The following is a 19,081-nucleotide window of genomic DNA, read 5'->3' as shown; positions in this document are numbered from 1 at the left end:
CAGAGTTCTTTGGTTAACCAGACTAACCTGTTGTTTAAAATTCTGGCATGCAAGTATTGCTCTAAGGGATGCGTTTTTAAGCTTACAAGTCCCGGTATTTTTAAAGACAAGAATATTTTGACATTTGACCTTTCGACAAGAACCGTTTAAAATGAAATAACTGTAAATCTCTTGCTTTCAATAAACCCCAAGTTTTAGTTTCCATGTTTTTGCAGCGGGGATCTATAAAACACTTAAGAGGAAAGCAAAAGCATGTTCTTGGCTCTGTAGGGTGGAAAAATCATTCCAAAGAACACAAGGAATCCTCCTCTTCAAAGACAGAAATGTTCAAGTATTTTGGACCCTATGCCAGAAACGCTCCAGCTGTTTTCTGTCACTTGACTGACACAAAAGAGTCATTAAGACAAGTTTATTGCTCCTTGGTGGCACTGCAGGAACAAGCGGAGTCAACGTAAATGGGTGAATTCAGCCCATATTTTTCAGCTTGGAATAACTAAAGGTTATTTCCCTGATGATGAGCATGAAATGCTTGACGAATAAATGGAGAATTCTGATCCGATGACATTTTATGGTTTATTTACTTTTACAGTTACTTTCCCACAGATGTGACTATTGGCAGTGCAAGACAGTGGGCATTAAATACACAGGGCCAAATCTGAGCTATCTTTTAATGAATTCTGCTTAAACTATATCAATGGTAAATTTCAAATCCTGCAGCCCTCATGGCCTGTGCACCACAGGTAATCTGCATACAGATACAGAAATGGGCTCTACTTGGGCATTTGGTGGGAATCACAGAATCACAGAATCGACTGGGTTGGAAAAGCCCTCAGAGATCATCCAGTCCAACCCTTGGTCCAACTCCAGTCCATTCACTAGATCATGGCACTAAGTGCCATGTCCAATCTCAGTTTAAAAACCTCCAGGGCCGGTGAGTCCAGCACCTCCCTGGGCAGCCATTCCAATGCCTGACCACTCTCTCTGTAAAGAATTGCTTTCTAATCTCAGCCTAAATTTCCCCTGGCAGAGTTGAAGCCCATGGCCCCTTGTCCTATTGCTGACTGCCTGGGAGAAGAGACCAATCCCCACCTGGCTAGAACTGCCCTTCAGGTAGTTCTAGAGAGTGCTGAGCTCACCTCTAAGCCTCCTCTTCTCCAGACTAAACAAGCCCAGCTCCCTCAGCCTCTCTCCATAGGGCTTGTGTTCAAGTCCCTTCACCAGTCGTGTTGCTCTTCTCTGGACCCGCTCCAGCACTTCAATGTCTTTCCTGACCTGAGGGCCCAGAACTGAACACAACACTCCAGGTGTGGCCTCCCCAATGCAGAGTACAGGGGAAGGATCACTGCCCTTGTCCTGCTGACCACGCTATTTTTGATACAGGACAGGATACCGTTGGCCTTCTTGGCCACCTGGGCACACTGTTGGCTCTTGTTGAGCTTCCTGTCAATTAGCACCCCCAGGTCCCTTTCTGTCTGACTGCTCTCCAGCCACTCTGCTCCCAGCCTGGAGCGCTGCAGGGGGTTGTTGTGGCCAAAGCGCAGCACCCGGCACTTGGCCTTGTTGAACTTCATCCCATTGGAATCAGCCCATTTTTCCAGTCTATCCAGATCCCTCTGCAGAGCCCTCCTGCCTTCCAGCAGGTCGACACTCCCTCGCAACTTGGTGTCATCAGCAAATTTGCTGATGATGGTCTCAATCCCCTCATCTAAATCGTCAATAAAGCTGTTGAACAGGACTGGACCCAACACTGACCCCTGGGGAACACCACTAGTGACTGGCCGCCAGCTGGATGCAGCCCCATTCACCAGCACTCTCTGGGCCCGGCCCTCCAGCCAGTTCTTAACCCAGCGTAGAGTACACTTGTCCAAGCCATGGGCTACCAGCTTTTGCAGGAGTATATTATGGGAGACAGTGTCAAAGCCTTGCTGAAGTCCAGATAGACCACATCCACAGCTTTCCCCTCATCCACCAGGTGAGTCACCTGATCATAAATGGAGATCAGGTTGGTCAGACAGGACCTGCCCCTCCTAAACCCATGCTGGCTGGGTCTGATCCCTTGTCCATCCTGAAGGTGCTGTGTGATTCCATTCAGGATGATCTGCTCCATAACCCTGCCAGGCACCGAGGTCAGGCTGACAGGCCTGGAGTTGCCAGGGTCAGCTCTGCAGCCCTTTTTGTGGACTGGGGTAACATTGGCCAATTTCCAATCATATGGGACCTCCCCAGTGAGCCAGGACTGTTGGAAGATGATGGAGAGCGGCTTGGCGAGCTCTTCTGCTAGCTCCCTCATCACCCTAGGATGGATCCCATCTGGTCCCATAGACTTGTGAGGAAAAGTACCTATTTGTTATATATATTATATATAAAGTTTAGAGACTGAGACTTTAAAACTGGATGCTAATTTTCAGCGCTCTAGAAGGATTAATTTTCATTTTATTACTCATCTTTGAGGCAAGAAGTGGATTTTTCAACTAATTAAAGAGCACCTTGTTTAATATTTGTTTAAATTAGAGACACAGAAATATGCTGGAAAATAACCTGGTTTTGGCACTGACGAAACAATAGATCATGCTGCTTAGTGATGATAATGCAATTTCATCAGTGCTTCACCCTGGGTGGTCCTTTCCTGAATAGTTCTTTTCTAATTTTTCAAATGAAAATGCATTTTGAGATGAATAGACCTAAATTAGTCATACTGTTGAGCTAGAATTGACGCTTCATGCAAATATTTCTTTTAATATAATAGTATTAGACTGTGGTCATTATAAACAATTATTTTAAAGACAAGAGGTTTAAATTAAAACACAAATGTCAAGGAAAGCAAAATGTTTTGATTTCAAATCCAAACTCAAACATCAGGAAATCTGGACAGACTCCACGGACAGAAAATAACTTCTTGGAGAACAACTCCAGGGCAAATTCTTCCCAGGACAACACTACTTCTGTCTAATTCTATGACTGAGTAGAGAAAAGCACCACACATTTGTTTCTTTTAGTCTGTAAATTTGCTGCATGTGTGAATGAGAACAAAATTTATTTCTTTGGTATGTAATAACTTGAATCATCAAATTCCTTGGATGTTGGTACTACATTTAAGGAAGGGAGAGAGAAGATAGCACTTCTATAATATCTAGTACGTAATAGAGAAGATCAGCCAGCCAACGAGGATGTGAAATAGGGGATTGATCATATGGAGCAGACTGTGATACAAGGCTCCAAATCATATTGTGAAAGTAGATAAAGATGTATCTTGGTAGATTTTATTACGTAATGGTGTAGATGAATTTATGGCAATAATGGAATAATCTTCAGAATGGAAAGCTGAAAGTGGAGAAAAGAATAGTGGGTAGAAACCAAAGAAGTTAAGGTTAACTTTGAAATATGAATTAGAAATTTCCCAATTTTCTGAAGCTATCAGAAGAGGTACAGGAAGGTGGTAGAGAGACTGTTTTCTCAAAATAATGGGAAATGTCTTAATTTCTTGATTGTATTTGTTTTAGGCTTGTGATATCAAATGCTCAAATTTATTTTAATCCTACTCTAACTCAACAACATCAAAAAAACAAACAAAAACAAACACCCCCCCCCCCCCTAAACACCCCCCTCCAAAAAGCCAACACCACAACCCAAAAAAGAAAAACCAACCACAAAAACACCCCAAACAACAAAAACTACAAACCCCAATCAACAGATAAAAACACCCAGAAAGGAATCTTAAAGGAGACACTTTTCAAAGCAAGCTTTTGCAATGCCGTATCTCTTTGTTAGCAGTTTGTTATTCATGATTTCAGGGCTTAGCAAGACCTGATTTCCATCTCCATGGAATACATATAAAGAGCTGAAGCCACGGGATATCACAAACTATGTTTTGCCAAGGTACTTTAAGCTTGTATTTGATTTCTAGTGCCTCAGAATCTCCGTTATACCCAAAAAGACAACTTATATGCATAAAGCTAAGCATTTGCACTCTAAAATTAACACATTCAAGCTGAACTACTATTTGAAAGAAGATAACCAGAAAATTATGGATTACGGTACTTACCATGAACATTGAGGTTAAAATACTTTTTGGCACTTCCAGCTATGTTTTCCACGACACAGACATACCTGCCAGTGTCTGTTATTTGGGAATTCAGAATCTAAGAAAAAGAAACAAGATTGTTGTTAAGTGAATATATAAGGCAACTGACTATTAAAGCATCAAGTTTTGGTGTCTCCCCAAAGAACTTGGGGGTCTTTGAGACTTGTGAGTCTGCATTTGTTTTTGTTTCATTGACTTTTTTACTAATGCTTTTGCAGTGTTATGAAGGAGTCAATTTGAAAAACTGCCACAGATGCTCCTCCTTTCAGAATCTACTACGCAAATCTGTGCATCTCAAACCTCCAGAAAAGTCACCATAGGATCTTCCACATTAAATTCATTTAAAGTGCGTAACAAAACATCTATTCACTAAATATTTGAAATAAAAATCTTTGTGTTCTATCTGGTTTTTATTTTTTATTGTACTCTTAGATCACGCTACAGAAATTGAGACAATTAAGCTCAGCGCTCTGTTTTAACAGTTCCATCCAGTATCATCCATCCATGGGGGGGTGGGTGTGTTCTTCAGAATTCACTATTTTCTTTAAATTAAAAAGCACATTTTCCAATAATGAAACTTTCTTAGGGAAACTTGGACAAAACTGACAAGTCATTCTCCACATAAATCAAGTGTATTTTAAACTGAGTGATTTCCCTGCTGCGGTACACAGCACAAACCCATACAGAGATGGATCAGCACAACTGAGGGAACTCCACAGGAGCAGGAAGGAGCAGCTGAGGGACAGGGACAAGAGACAAAAAGCCCTTAGGTTGGCAGAACCTCATTAATAAAAAATCAGCATCTTATATTCAGCAAATCTAAACCGTTCTATCTTTATGGGCAGCTTGTGTTCGCAATGCTAAAAATCAGTGATTCCCTGAGAGCTACCTGTAACGTCCTCCCGTTGAATAGGAACGTGTGTTTGGCATCTTCTGTGAGGAGGTGGCCGTCCTTTTGCCAGGTGATGCTCGGAGCGGGGCTGCCACTGGCGACACAGTCCAGCGCCGCAGCTTTGTGCACCAGCACCGTCACTTCTTCGGGCAGGTCGCCCTCCGCTCCGCCGATGGATGGGGGTACTGCAAACCAGCAAAATGGCACAAGAATACTGTGACTTGGTGTCTCCCAGTCTTCATTTTATTTTATTTTAATGTTTGTGAATGTATTTCTTGATATATTTGATTATTTGTTTCATTTGCCCTCCAATCTTTTAGATAATTTTTTCATAAGAAAGTCGTGAAATCTCCAGTGAACACAGCAAAAGATAACACAATCCCACAAGTAGTTCAGCTGAACTGGGGGAGAAAAGTGAGCTTATTCACAGCAGCCATAAAGAAGAAGAGGTGAAAACTAATCTTGCATCTAGTCTGTCATGTTCTTTGCTGCCAGGACAAGAGAGGATTCCCAAGGTAGGACCCCTTCCTAACAACAAATCAGTGTTCTCAGTGGGAGATACAGAAATTTCGGTAAAGAAATAAGTGTTTCCCAAGGCAAAAACCTTGAGTACAAAGGAAAGCTTTCTGTGCAATGTCTGTAAACAGGTCATACAAAATGGACTCTGCAGCCACTCAATGGTTGATCTAAATCACCAGTTCCCTTAAGCCTCTGGGAGTTTTGCAGGTGTTTGAGAAAATGATCAAAACAAGGGGAGAGAATAGTCTAGTAAGTCAGAATTTTGAACTGGAAACTTGAGAAGGAACAAGAAATACCAGGATAAAACTCGAATTTCTAGTTAAATATTCCTTCTTTCTGGTGAAGTGTGATAGGGATAATGCAACTGAGTTCCCACAACAATAACCTAAAAACATACTAAACTAAGAACATTATTTTCATGCCATTCTATATACTTCTATTTTCACACATACTTCATATTTTCATGTATACTTCTATTTTCTACAAAACTCTAGCACCTTATGTAAACACATTTCTTTTGTAGTTTACCAATATACAGAATTTCTAAACTGTAAAAGCATTAAGTAAACCTAGCCTGCAATGCTTCATTGCTTTCCACACAACACTTTTTGGGATTCAAAAGGCAAAGGAAAGCAGGGAAGCTCACAGAGCACACGGACGTCGTAATGAATGGAATCCTCCCCAGCTTCGTTAACCGCCACACACGTGTATCTCCCGGCATCTTCTGCCTGTGCCCGCGGGATCTGCAACACTCGGCCTCCTGCAAGGAAACACAGCAAAGATTTAAACGCAGCATCAAGCAGTTTCCATCATTTCCACACCACATTTCACCAGAGACCTGAGCAAGCAGATTTATAAATGGTCAAGCATTTGTTCTGAATTATAAGGAACTAAAGATTATTTCCTAGCTACTTTTTCGACTGGCAGATACTTGGAATTCAGCAACGTTCATACTGAAATGGTAGAAAAGAGTAATTAATTCCACAGAAAGGAATCACGTTCCTCAGCAATATGCAGCCAGAAGTTATTCTTCAATTGAAACTAGAAATATTTCTCAGTAAGGTGACAGAGAATATTACATTTGTACCTTCTGCATTTTTAGCACCTCTCTCCCTTTCCCATATGAGGTTATGTACGAGCTCACGGCCATTCTTCTGCTGGAAGATTATTTCCATGCCTCACTCTCTGGTTAAGAGGCTTTACTACTCTAATTCTGACTTTGCCAAAGCAAAACTTATTAAGGAAATAAATCAGGAACACAGCAGAAAGAAGGGATCATTGCTGTATTTTATTTTGCAACATGGCACACGAAAATTAAATGGTCACATTCACACTCTTTTAGGAGCTACTTTTTAAATGGAAGAAGGAAACAGCTTAAGTTCAGGGACCAGAGAAATTTTTCCAGTCACGACAGTCTGAAAAGAACATTAATGTAGTGTTTTGTAGGGGAAAAGTTTGTTACTACTAAACGAATACTAGTACTAACACCATTTCTGAAGGTCAGAGAGTTACATTTTAATACTCACCTGGTAATATTAGTACTTTATCACTGGAGCTCAGAAGAGAGCCGTCTTTATACCAGGTGAGAACTGGAGGAGGAACAGCATTGGTCTCACAGTAGAGTGAAAGGGGATTGTTGACTATCACATCTTTACTTTCTCCACCTCGTCCTGCATCGACCGTGTTACCAGCTTCCCATTTCTTGTAAGGCTTTTGGAAACTGGGAGGAACTACAACCCAGGAGGGGGAAAAAAATGTTAGAATTTTACAGCAGGAATAGCTAGTTTTAAAGTCAAGATATGAAAATAAACTGCAGTTGTTAAATAGCTGCAATAAAAACTAGGTGTATTAAATTAACCCCTGCCCCAATTTAGATTAGCCAGGAAAATTCTAGCTCTTTTCCGTGGATTGCTCAACTGGGCATTTTGATGAGTATTTTCTGAAGACTAATAAACAACAGCAGAAGACCTGATGACAAAACACAGAGGGTATTAATCAACAATAATACTTAAATAGTAAGGTATCTGGTTTCACTCAAGTTCTAATTTTATCTAAATTTTCAGAAATGACTAATGATTGTTTTCTTGTATTTACAAACAGTGTGTAGGCCAACACGATGCTTCTGTCTCAGCCCTCTAAGTACTACTCCATACAGAGAAATAAAACATGATGTCTTACTTTAAGCTAAATTAAAACTTTCTCATGTAGTTTAGAGGAAGATCAAAGTTACTAAGTCATTCCACTGATTTCAGAAACACTGCATATGTCACAAAATACAAAAGAAAGCATTATATAATACTGTATTTCTTTAAGATGAGCAAAATATATATCAAACGAAAGTCATCACACAAAAGCATTGGATTAAACCAAGCAGGTGGAAATGATACAAAATTATAAAGAATTCCAGCATCTCAGAACCTTAGAAAAGGAGGCTACCAGCAGAATTTTATTATCAGAACTCTGATTACCTTGTATATTTACATCAAATTCCATTTCATCCTCTCCAGCAATGTTAGATGCCAGACAAGTGTAACGACCCGTGTCCGACACTTGAGCCTCCTTAATCTGCAGGGTTCGGCCACTAGCTTGGATAACGACATGATCATCTGGTTTCAGTGGCTGTAATGTCATTTTACATGTAAATTAATACTTGGCAAAACATATACTAGAAATAGCCATTTTGTGGAGATAGTATGACGCCATGTCTCTTTTTGGTCAAACTCAGGTTGTTTCAAAACCCTTCCTAAGGCATCATACTGGGAGTAGGAGCATATTTTGGCTTTGGTATTTCCTCTGCTTTGATACCACTAACCTGCTCCTCCTTTCCCTCAAACCAAAAGCTTTCCCTCTCTGAGTAAGTTTCAAGTTCCCAGAGACAGTTTTCTTTTCATGGTTGTCAGAAACTCTGTGTCTTCACCTTTCTGATCTTGGTAGCTGGTGGTTTTACATCACTCCTAAGCCCAGCTCACATTGATGGAGAAAGGAACAATGTCATCCCCATCAGAAAAGGGCTCTCATGACATATGATTAAATCAGGCTGATTCCACCGGCCAACCTACACATGTAAAACTATCCGTCTACTCTGAGGTGAACAACTCAATCTAACTCATCCTACAGCCACACAACCACTAGGATCTGCTGCCTGACAAGGTCACAGCGTGAACATAAAATGGATGCAGCAGCACAGCAGAAATACACAGGATTAGATAGAATCACAGAATCATTTTGGTTGGAAGAGACCATTAGGATCATTGAGTCCAACCGTAACTTAACTCTAGCACTAAAACATGTCCCTAAGAACCTCGTCTATATGCCTTTTAAACCCCTCCAGGGATGGTGACTCCACCACTGCCCTGGGCAGCTGTTCCAATGCACAACAGCCCTTTCGGGAAGGAATGTTTCCTAATATCCAATCTAAGCCTTCCCTGATGAAATGTTACTACCCGTAGAACCTACATCACACGCAACAGTAGAGACTACAGGAATACAACCTGTATCTCTCAATAATGAAAATGGAACACACTGAGGAGACAGCACAGAACTCTGGGCCTGCACAGGACGATTAATTCAGTCCATGGATGTGAGTAAAAGTCATTTGCCCGGAGGAAAGCTAAGAAAAACCTGCTGGATGGATGAATTGCTCTGCCAGCAGCAGCAAGCTGCTGACAGCCACTGCCTCTCTTTAGGGACCTCTTGACTCTCCCTAACATCACTTTTCATTGGCAACACAATCAGTACACCCAGGAGGTGCTGCTTCTCCTCCAGAGCGATGTTGTTGTGAAGACAGCATGTAGCAGGAACCATGCCTCATCCCCCTCGCAGAGGATTCAGATGCTTTTGTGGCTCTGTGAGCTCCATCAGAACCAAGTGTGAGGCTTTCCACAGCTTCTGCAAGGGTAGCACTTAGAGCAACCAAGCAAGAGGCCATTCCAATGTAACAGGGCCCTTGGGGTCGTTACACAATGGCAAAGGGACATGTGGCCACACCATGGGATGCTACTTCCAGATGGGGCCCTTCCCATAAAGCCCAGGCCAGCAGTGGGCCCTGGAAACCCCAACACTGATGTCTCAGTGGCACTGCCGAGTACCCACAAAAGCAGGGGTGTCAATTTGGGGGTGTCTGGCTGGAGCACAAGGGTGATGGGAGCGGTTGACAGATCTGGGGGGTTCAGCTGGAGAACAGGAGCTGAGGGGAGACCTTCTGATCTCTGAACTGCCTGAAAGGAGCTTGGAGCCAGGGGGGGTCGGGCTCTGCTCCCCAGGAACAAGCGCCAGAACCGGAGGAAATGGCCTCAGGTTGCGCGAGGGGAGGTTGAGGTTGGATCTGGGGAACAATTTATTTCCATAAAGGATTATTAAACATTGGAACAGGCTGCCCAGGGCAGTACTGGAGTCACCATCCCTGGAGGGTTGAACAGACGGAGATGAGGTTCTCAGTGACATGGGGAAGTGCCAGGGGTGGGTTACTGGTTAGACCTTGGGCGTCTCTCCAACCAAAATGATTCTGTGATTCATAGTGATCACAAACATGCAGTTGTTTCTGTACTAAATCCACCCATTAGAAAGAATTAAGTTTGTGACTGGCCTGTCCATCCTTGTACCAGCTGATGGCAGCAGCAGGAATGGCGTGAGCTTCACACTCCAGGGTAAGGCTGTGGTTTACTTTGATCTTCACTTCTTTAGGGGAGAGACCTGTCCCCGAGATATCCCCTTTGTTAATGGTGGGTGGAACTGCAAAAAACAAAGGGAGATGGACTCTCGTGACCTACTGTCTTACACAGCATTTCAAAATTAACTGGACAAAGGGAAAACCTGGATGATAACCTCAGGGAAAGTGAGTGTGTTCCCCCTATAATCTGCCTCTTCCCCATGGCTGAATTTAAATGTTTATATATACGTATTTTAAACTATTTTTAGCACATGTATTATATGTAAAAATACATAAAACTGTGTTCAACAGTTTTAGACATGCCTATAGCCTTACCCTGCTATAGCACTTTATGATGTGTTTGGCTTAAATTCGACAAAAGTTCAGTGTACTGCAGTCATCAAAAAGCATTTTAATGGGAACTAATATTCTCAGAAACATATGTTTGAACTGAAGTCCGCACTCAGAGTAGCTGGTCAAAACTCAACATTTCCATTCCATTGAAATCCCAGTGTTACAAAATCTTGTTTCCTTCTGAATCAGAATGAAAACAAGAACATTTCAAAATTCTTAAGCTACCCCCTGCCCTGGTCTCATAGTGTCTTTTAAATTATTTTAAATGCTTGCAAAGCATTTTCCATAGTTTTTTCAATGGGAAATTTTACAATCTCCCTAATGCCTACAGTTGCAATGGCATTTGGGGGTTGGGGGGCTTTATGTTGCTACATAGGCACCCTTCAATAATGAACTCTTTTGTCATCTTCTCATTATTCTCAAACTAATGGGGCCTTATTAGGAACTCTGTGCAATTAAAGTAACAGCACGGTTACTGGAAGGGAGCAAATCAAACTCCAATTCAGACTAGGAAATAAATAATAATAAAAGAAAGATTAAAAATCATGCTTGACTGAGCCCATAATGAAGAGCATGAGCATTAAAATAGCGTATGAGGCACAGATGCTCAAAGGACAATGTGCTGACACAAAGCTCCAAATGGGAAAGCTTTTGTGCATACAGTGTTTTCTGGAAGGATACAAAAATAGTATCCTCCTGTTTTACCTTACTCAAGATGTCACAGGTCCTCTCCCCATCTTTTTTTCCTAAAATAGGTTCTGTGCTCACCAGATTCTCTGCTCATGTCCCCCATTGTGCTGCACTCCTCTGATCGAAAATCATTACCAAAAAAGCATTTCAGAAGAAATTAGGGTTCAACATTTCTTAAACGTCTTCTCCTGGGTGGTACAAGATTTTCAGACCAACAGCAGCATTTGTGAAGGCTACAACAGCAAACTTTTCTAGTGCCTTTCCTCAAGCAATGACAGGGGCTAAGGCAGATGTTTGCTAAGCAAAGTTACCAGCAGAAATCTGTGTATGCACCAGGATAAGTAACACTGCAAAGCGGGGAAAAAAATAAAAGGAAGAAGACAAAAAAGAAATTGAAAAAAAAAGCTGTAACTATTTCCATACTGTAGACTATCACTTCATAGTGTTTCAGAGTTTCTCCCGCCTCATTTGTGGCTATACAGGTGTATCTTCCAGCGTTGTCCTCCTGTGCATTTAGAATCTGTAGGGTTCGACCACCTGCCAAAAGACATCATTCATTAATAGCATCCATGTCATACACCTGCCTCCCAATTATTTACATAGTTTCTGCAGCATATTTTCAATCCTTCGGTCCATATTCTACGCTTAGATGAGCATGAAAACGTGACTGCTCACCACCATGTACACTGTGGAATAAATGAGTGCATAATTTGCAGGAGTGCTTTGGATCCCAACTCCTGTCGCTTATGGATTCTCAGAAAATTGGTTAACATAGTTCTGTACCAGAAATTTCTTGAAGATATTTAGATAGGAAGAAGCGATTTATAGTTCTGCACTTCATCCGCAGAGAAAGGGAAAGGAAGCACCATGGGTAAGACCGAGCAGATTCTATTCAGCATCCATTTCCTTCCCATAGTACCTGGTTTATTTATGACTTATATTGTCTGTGTTCTCAGACCTGAGGCACTGATTAATTTGGCTGCGGCTCTTTTCAGACTGCTTTCCTAGAAATTGCTCCCCACATAGTAATTAAATTCCTCGCTATCAATATCGACTCAATCCTCCTCCGAACGCTTGCAATGCTAAAGTACTTGTTCACCTACATTACTTCAGTGGTACCAGTGAAGTTTGTTCCTGTTTTCCATAGATGTGCTAGGGAAGAGTTACTCCACAAATTAAAAATGACAGTCTACTAATGACCTAGAAAAATGCCACCTCACTCTCCTTACTACTGTTGTTGCTTATAGCCCTCTCCATTTAATTTCCATACTTGATTTCAAGTTATTTACATTCATTATTCATTCATTATACATTCATTACATTGCTCCGATGAACTTGTTTGTCATCATTTAGCTTTACAGGAAAAAAAAAAAGATAAATACCTATATATAAATAAAATACAAGTAAATCATCAGTTAATTGTGTAGCACTTAAAAATATTGGAATAGAAAATTCTATTAAGTGCAATGTTTGTACTTTCATAGCAATATATCCTTTGATTTTTCAAGAAAATCCGTAACAGGAAACTAAACAATAAAATAATAAAGTCTTATGTTATTTCTCAATGACAATGAAAAAATTACCTGGTAAAATGTGGATATTTCTGTTTGATTCCAAAGGATTACCATCTTTCAGCCAGGTGATTGTAGCTGGGGGGTAGGAGTAGGCCTCACAAACCAGCGATGTCGGGCTGTTGAGGATAACAGTGACATCTTCTGCGTTTCCGTGGCTGTCTGCACCCACAATGGTTGGAGACACTGGGAACAACAAAACCATTAACCAGAGCAAGGACCTCTATGAAAAGCCAATTTTATGTTCCCTGTTCCGTCTAGGAATCTGGTTGCAGCCTTAAACAGCTGAGAGCCATTCCTACCAGACAACATTAATCCAGCTTTACGTTTTGGCCTAAAGACAACAGCCAGCCAGTGTTGGTGGAACCCACCCCATTGCACCGGTGTCCACACCAGGTCAGCAGGCAGCCATCACCACATCTGGGACAGCAGCTGGCAGAGCCACCACTTGACGATCCCGCAAGCAGCAGAGAGGTCGGAGGGATGTGGACCAAGATGTGGAAAACAAACTCGTCATTGTTTGTGTTGGGTTACGCAATAACCATCACGACAAAAGCCAACTGCAGATGGTTTCGGCTTTTCTGAAGAGATCACAATCCGAAGGGCTCTTCAGATACTTCCCTGAATCACAATAAGTCGAAGTACTGCCCTTCTCATTCCCTACAATGTCCTGTTATAGCTTCGCATTTTATCACTCTATATTGTCTAAAGCGCAGAACTGCTGTTTCTATTGAACTACTATTATTTATCAGCTACTAAGCTATGAAATTTTAATCGTAGCCAGGCAAGTTAAGCATTGCTGTAATTAAAGTACTACAAAATTCCAATGTGATTATCTGTTTTTTCCCCACGAGATGAATATTTTCTCTGCAAGAGCCAGCCCAGCTGTCTTACCAAGTACATTAAGACTGTAACTTTTGCTCTTATCTCCAGCTGTGTTGGATGCAATACACGTGTATCTCCCTGTGTCAGTGACTTGGGCATTGGTGATTTGCAGGAAACGGCCGCTGGACAGAAGCTTGTGATCTTCATCCTCAGCTAGAGGTTGCCTATCCTTTACCCAAGTGATCTGTGGTACAGGGTTCCCTTAATAAAGAAAATTGCAAATGTTAGTCGCTGCATAGCCTCTAGGATATGCCAACATTTCTGGAAAGCAGAAAAAACCATTTTCAGATAACTTTTTAAAACACATCCTTTCAGGAGATATTTTGGAATACATATTCTAAAGTCTTTGAAACTCGTGAAATACTATATACCTCCTCCTAAACTCCATAGGCCTTTAGAGAAGAAATATTACAACTACAACCCTCTTGGTTATATTTCACACAACCTTTATAAGAAGGAGTGCTTAGTCCTGCTATAAGCACTGTGGTTAATTCTGAAATGTAAAAATTCCACTGAACGGAAAATACCATTAAAAACAAGCTGCTCAGAACCAACGATGATGGAAACCATGGGCTTCAATCAGCAAATATCATAATATTGTACACTTTTACCTATCACTTCACATGTTAGGGTAACTCTGTGCTTCTCTTTCACTTTCACATCTTCCAATTTATTTTCACCCACAATCCCTGGAGGTACTGCAAAGAGACAATGGCATCAGTGAGCATTACTTACAACCAGTTTAAATACAACAAAGGTGCACTCAGGTTATAACTCAGCATACGCTTCCCTGAAGCACATCCATCTACAAACAGCTCAGATTTACCAGGACCAGGGCCAGAGGTGAGGCAGCGCAGAGCCAACCTGCCTGTACCACACATATCACCCTCCGTTCCGCACCCTTAACCACACAAGTACTCAGCAATGCTCATCTCACTTCATCTGCAGAGCTCCATTGTTACTCAGGGTGCTGACGATGAGTATGGTCTGTAGGGCAGGAGTTTGGTGTGAGGTCAGAAGGGCAACGGTGATGATCAAGTTGTTCATGAGGCTGTGCTCGGTTTTATGCACCAACAGGTATTATAAGTTTGTATACACTTTTATCTCCCATATTAAGCAGCAAGTGATTTATTTGTTCAAAACCATGTGCTTAAGAGTTGCTTTTTTTTCCGGCAGTAATTGAAAGCATCTATCTAGTACTCCAGGGACAGAACTATTTTAAGTCAGCTTGTCTATTCATGTGCCACATAGGGTTTTTCCTTAACAGTACGCTCAAAAGCAATGCAACAGCTTAACAAGTGGATGCTGTGTAAAGGCATACATGTATTTTACGCAAATACAGCTAATTCTCTACAGGCAGATGAACAAACTATATAGGTCTAAAGGTATCTTGCTATGGTACAAACTATGTTTCTCTCGGGAAACAGAAGACAAAACCGTCCCCTTAAAATACCTACCCACCCCAAAAATAGCTAACTCAAGGAAACTCTTACTGTACACCTTGGTGACTTGTTTCCAAATAATCTTGGTCAACAGGACATCACAGACTAACGTGCTGTTGGACGAGGGAGACCAGATTATTGATGTGTTGGTGAGGAGCTGTGGTGAAGAGCTATTTCTTTCACAGCAGAGGCATTTGTAGCTTCAGGCTAAATGAAAATGGCACTACAAACCGAAGTACCACAGGTTGAAAAGGAGGCCTTTATTTTTAAGAAAGCAAGCTCAATCTCCAAGAAGTTCTGGAAAGCTTTGTAATAAAAATGTCAATAAGAATTGCAGTAACATGCAGAATTCATTATCAACAGAGAAAAATAATGTTACGCTAGAGTTTTGATGCTAATGAATGGTACAAACTAGAGTGAAGAAGAAATAAATTCAAAGAGGTTTGCATCTCCTTTGACTGGAATGGCAAAGTGTGGCTAAAAGTTGGCCTGTGAGCAGGAGACACGGCACAATGTGGGTTAGTGGAAGGTGGCATGTCCTGGCACGCTCACCAGCTTCTGATGATCAAATTCCCTGCTGCGACTGCATAAGCAGCACAAACCAGACTTTTGTATCGGTTCTGGTGTCCAAATGGGATGGGAAAAAGACACACCAACTAGTGAAGGATTTAGGGGAAAACACAACCTAACATCAGAAGGTTCTGGACTTTTAAGTCAGGCCAAAAGTTACGATTCATAAACAAACAGAGCAACTCAGCACTTTGGCCTCAAAATAATACAGTCAGATGTCAACACATATTAATTTCAGAAATATGACAAAGCCACACCAAACGTTTTTCAAATATATAAATACTGTGCTTATTACACCATGTTCTCCATGCAAACTGGCTTGCCTGTTGTACCACCTGTCTCTGTACAATTCCTATTTACAGTGAGCCAGTGAATATTCCGTGTCGCTATCAGGTCACATTCCAGTAACTTTCCTCTAAAAAGACAACAAAATTACTGGGGGGAGGGAAGAGAAGACTGAACAATGGAATTTTCCACTTAGCCCACTTGAAATCAGCTTCACTGAGCTTTTTTCGTCAAGGCAAACAAAGCCGACGCAGAGATTTCCAGAACCCTCATGAACACCCTGCAACTAAAACCCTCCAAAGAAAACAGCAGAACAATGAATGCTTTTCAGTGTTTATCCTGCTCTTCCATCCTGCCAGCCTGACACTTCCATGAGCTCATCAAATAAACACGAACTGACACGAATGCGAGTTATCATTTCCAGGCTCAATGTGCCCAAGTCAGCGGAAGGCGAGGAAAGCGGAGAGTGCTCCGTGCCTTCGAGAAAAGGAACTTACAGGAAAATTCTGCGCAATAATGCTATAAGACAACCTACATCAGGCCTGGTAATTATTGATAGAAATAACAAATGGTTACTAAACCAAAAAGCAGTATTTTATGGGGAAAATGCCATTTAAAAAAATCTAAGTAATGTGATGAAATTACATCTTAAGGGTTCCAAATAGCCACCTAAAGAGTCCACTGTACCAGTCCTTGTCTAAAGACGTTAGCATGATCCCCCACTGCTGCACTTGGTTTATATGCTTCACAATACCAAACCCTCTACTGACTAAAGGTTTCCGCTGGATCAGAGATCTCTGGTTTGCAAAAACAATTCCAGCTCAGTCGTTAATTTCTCTTTTGGCTTTACCGTCTTTACCTTTACCTTTCTCTTTGGCTTTACCTTCACATCTTTTGTTGCAACAGATTATTACTGCGATGCCACTCAGCTACACATATGATACCTATTGCTGCACAATGATGCTGCTTTTAATTCATGAGTATTGTCACATGGGGTTGCACCTTTCTGCATTTGAACTTTAGATGCAACAGGTTTGTACAATATCCTATAGTTTCCTGGGGACATAGTTTTTTTCTGACTTACACCAGCTTAAATTCAGGCTGGTGCCAAAAGAAAGAGCATTACTCCCCTGACCACTCACTCTTGTCTTTCTTCTTTCACCAATATTGGCATCTTTGTGCCTTGTGGTGAACCAGCAGGGAACTGGTCTGCCTGAAAACGAGCCTGAGCAGGAAAAGACAAAAACCCCACCTTTCCAGTTCACCTATAAACTGGATCACCTTGTTCATCACAGCCAAGGGAGGGTGAAGCTCTGAGCAACAAAAAACAGGAGAGGATGAGCACCCAGCTATCAGCATCCCCCAGACTTCTGTCCACCTGCAATAACCACCTCCCTGAAGCCAGTTCCACTGACACAGCTCCTTTTCACAAGAGAAACAAACCAACCACAGAACAGAAGCAGCTGCCAGTTATTCCAAGTAATGCCTGAATAATCTTAACTTTAAAAACTAAACAAACAGCAAACTCACATTTAGAAGTACCTTCTCTTTAAAACCTGACTTTTCTGACCATGTTACCAAATGTATTTTTTTTCCATGAAGACATACGTTTTGGCATAATAATTTTGAAAATACCAGTGAAGTATACAGTAGACCCCCTTATAATCTACTGTAACTAATTTATCACGTACTTACCTAGAACAGAAAGGTCAAAATCCTTGCTGGCCTCTCCGGCAGCGCTGGTCACCACACAAGTGTACCGACCTTCATCTGCCACGCTTGTGTGCGTCAGACGCAGCGTCCGGCCCCCTGCGGAGAAACCCAGACCACGTACCACTGTTAGAGCCAAATCATCCCTGCTAACTCTTCATTTTTTAACGTTTTGGTTAAATTTACAGCTGTACATCTTTTAAATGTGGCCTGGGTTTTCATGTGTTTTATGTTGTTGAACAAACAGTAAGAGAAGTGACTGGCTTTACTCCTACTCCCACCATTTTTGTTCATCTGCTCAGGTCGTCAGCTCCTCAGTGCTTTCAGATCTGTGCTGAACATTGATGATATTCTTTGAGTCAGTAACTTCCAAACTACCCTCCAGAAATTACATTTAATTGAACTTTGAGGCACTCGGATGTTTTCTGAGAATTTCTGGTGGGAGTCAGAGACGAACTGGCACAATCCCTGACAACTTCAAGACACATCTGTAGAGTTTGTGCAGAGAAAATCAAACCTACTTCACACAGGTCGCTCAAATGACCCACGGGGTACGACACACATGGAATTAACTCAGCACAGACACTTTGCATGTGGCAGAAACCCTGTCTGCAATAAGCAGGATTTGTGCACACACTTCCATGCAGGAAATGTTGACAGAATACAGTGTTTCAGCCAGCAAGATTTTTGTTCATATGAGTTCTTTGCTATACTGAAAATCTAGATAACTATCCAGGAAAAATAATAAAGCCTTATTAGAGTTCAGGGCGGGGGGGGGGGCGGAGTATACATGTAAAAATAAGTTTATTTTTATGAATATATACAAACCCTTCATAAAGATGTTTGCACGTGTACAGATTAGGAATAAAATTCCACTTCTCTCTCCTAGCATTTGTATTAATTGTGCCATCAATAATAATAACAGTACTGGTTGACATGTAGCATATTTCTCATAATGCTACAGCAGAGCGGTTGTCAGAACACATTTGTTTGGGCATCCTAGTTTAAAAGGAAGAAGACTGGCAAGTATGGTTGATCAAAGGACCAAAAATATTGTCGCTATGCCATAAGCAGAGTAACTTATTTTTGCTTCCCTTTTGGCAGAGGAACAGCAAAACCACCATCAGTGAGCACTGAAGTGTGAAAACAAAAGTGGTGACCATTCTTCAGCCTTTCCCATGTTTGAAGGAAGAAACTGCTTGCTGGATGTTCCTCTGCCCCAGAACTCCTACCCAGAGGGACCATGGTGAGGAAGGCTCTGTTCTTCCCAACTCCCATCTGCTCGCCAAGCAAAGCCATAGAAGAAGGAAAATGAAGCTGATATGTGCCTGCAGGAGACTGCAACTTTCTGTGGCATCACACACCATAGCACCCCACAGCTCCAGCGCTGAGCCAGGATATGGTTTTCTACATTTAGCTAAAACTTAATAAAAG

The 19,081-nt window shown here is 41.6% G+C and overlaps 1 protein-coding gene across 2 annotated transcripts in view; it reads right to left on the bottom strand.

Annotated features, from left to right (window-relative positions):
* The window catches only part of HMCN1 (hemicentin 1), a 186,274-nt gene that overhangs the window by 45,992 nt on the left and 121,201 nt on the right, over positions 1-19,081 (bottom strand). For both annotated transcript variants that reach the window (XM_065072788.1, XM_065072789.1), the window contains exons 47-57: positions 17,633-17,746; positions 14,252-14,338; positions 13,650-13,841; positions 12,768-12,941; positions 11,608-11,721; positions 10,078-10,223; positions 7,961-8,111; positions 7,019-7,222; positions 6,139-6,252; positions 4,971-5,158; positions 4,043-4,139 (exon numbers count right to left, since the gene is read on the bottom strand). In XM_065072788.1, coding sequence (XP_064928860.1) covers positions 4,043-4,139; positions 4,971-5,158; positions 6,139-6,252; positions 7,019-7,222; positions 7,961-8,111; positions 10,078-10,223; positions 11,608-11,721; positions 12,768-12,941; positions 13,650-13,841; positions 14,252-14,338; positions 17,633-17,746 — 1,581 coding nt within the window. The remainder of the gene's footprint in view (positions 1-4,042; positions 4,140-4,970; positions 5,159-6,138; positions 6,253-7,018; positions 7,223-7,960; positions 8,112-10,077; positions 10,224-11,607; positions 11,722-12,767; positions 12,942-13,649; positions 13,842-14,251; positions 14,339-17,632; positions 17,747-19,081) is intronic.

Source organism: Columba livia, chromosome 8 (assembly GCF_036013475.1).
Source record: "Columba livia isolate bColLiv1 breed racing homer chromosome 8, bColLiv1.pat.W.v2, whole genome shotgun sequence".
NCBI classification, from domain to species: Eukaryota; Metazoa; Chordata; class Aves; order Columbiformes; family Columbidae; genus Columba; species Columba livia.
The sequence above is the reverse complement of the archived record's forward strand: the minus strand, read 5'-3'. Positions and strand labels throughout refer to the sequence as shown.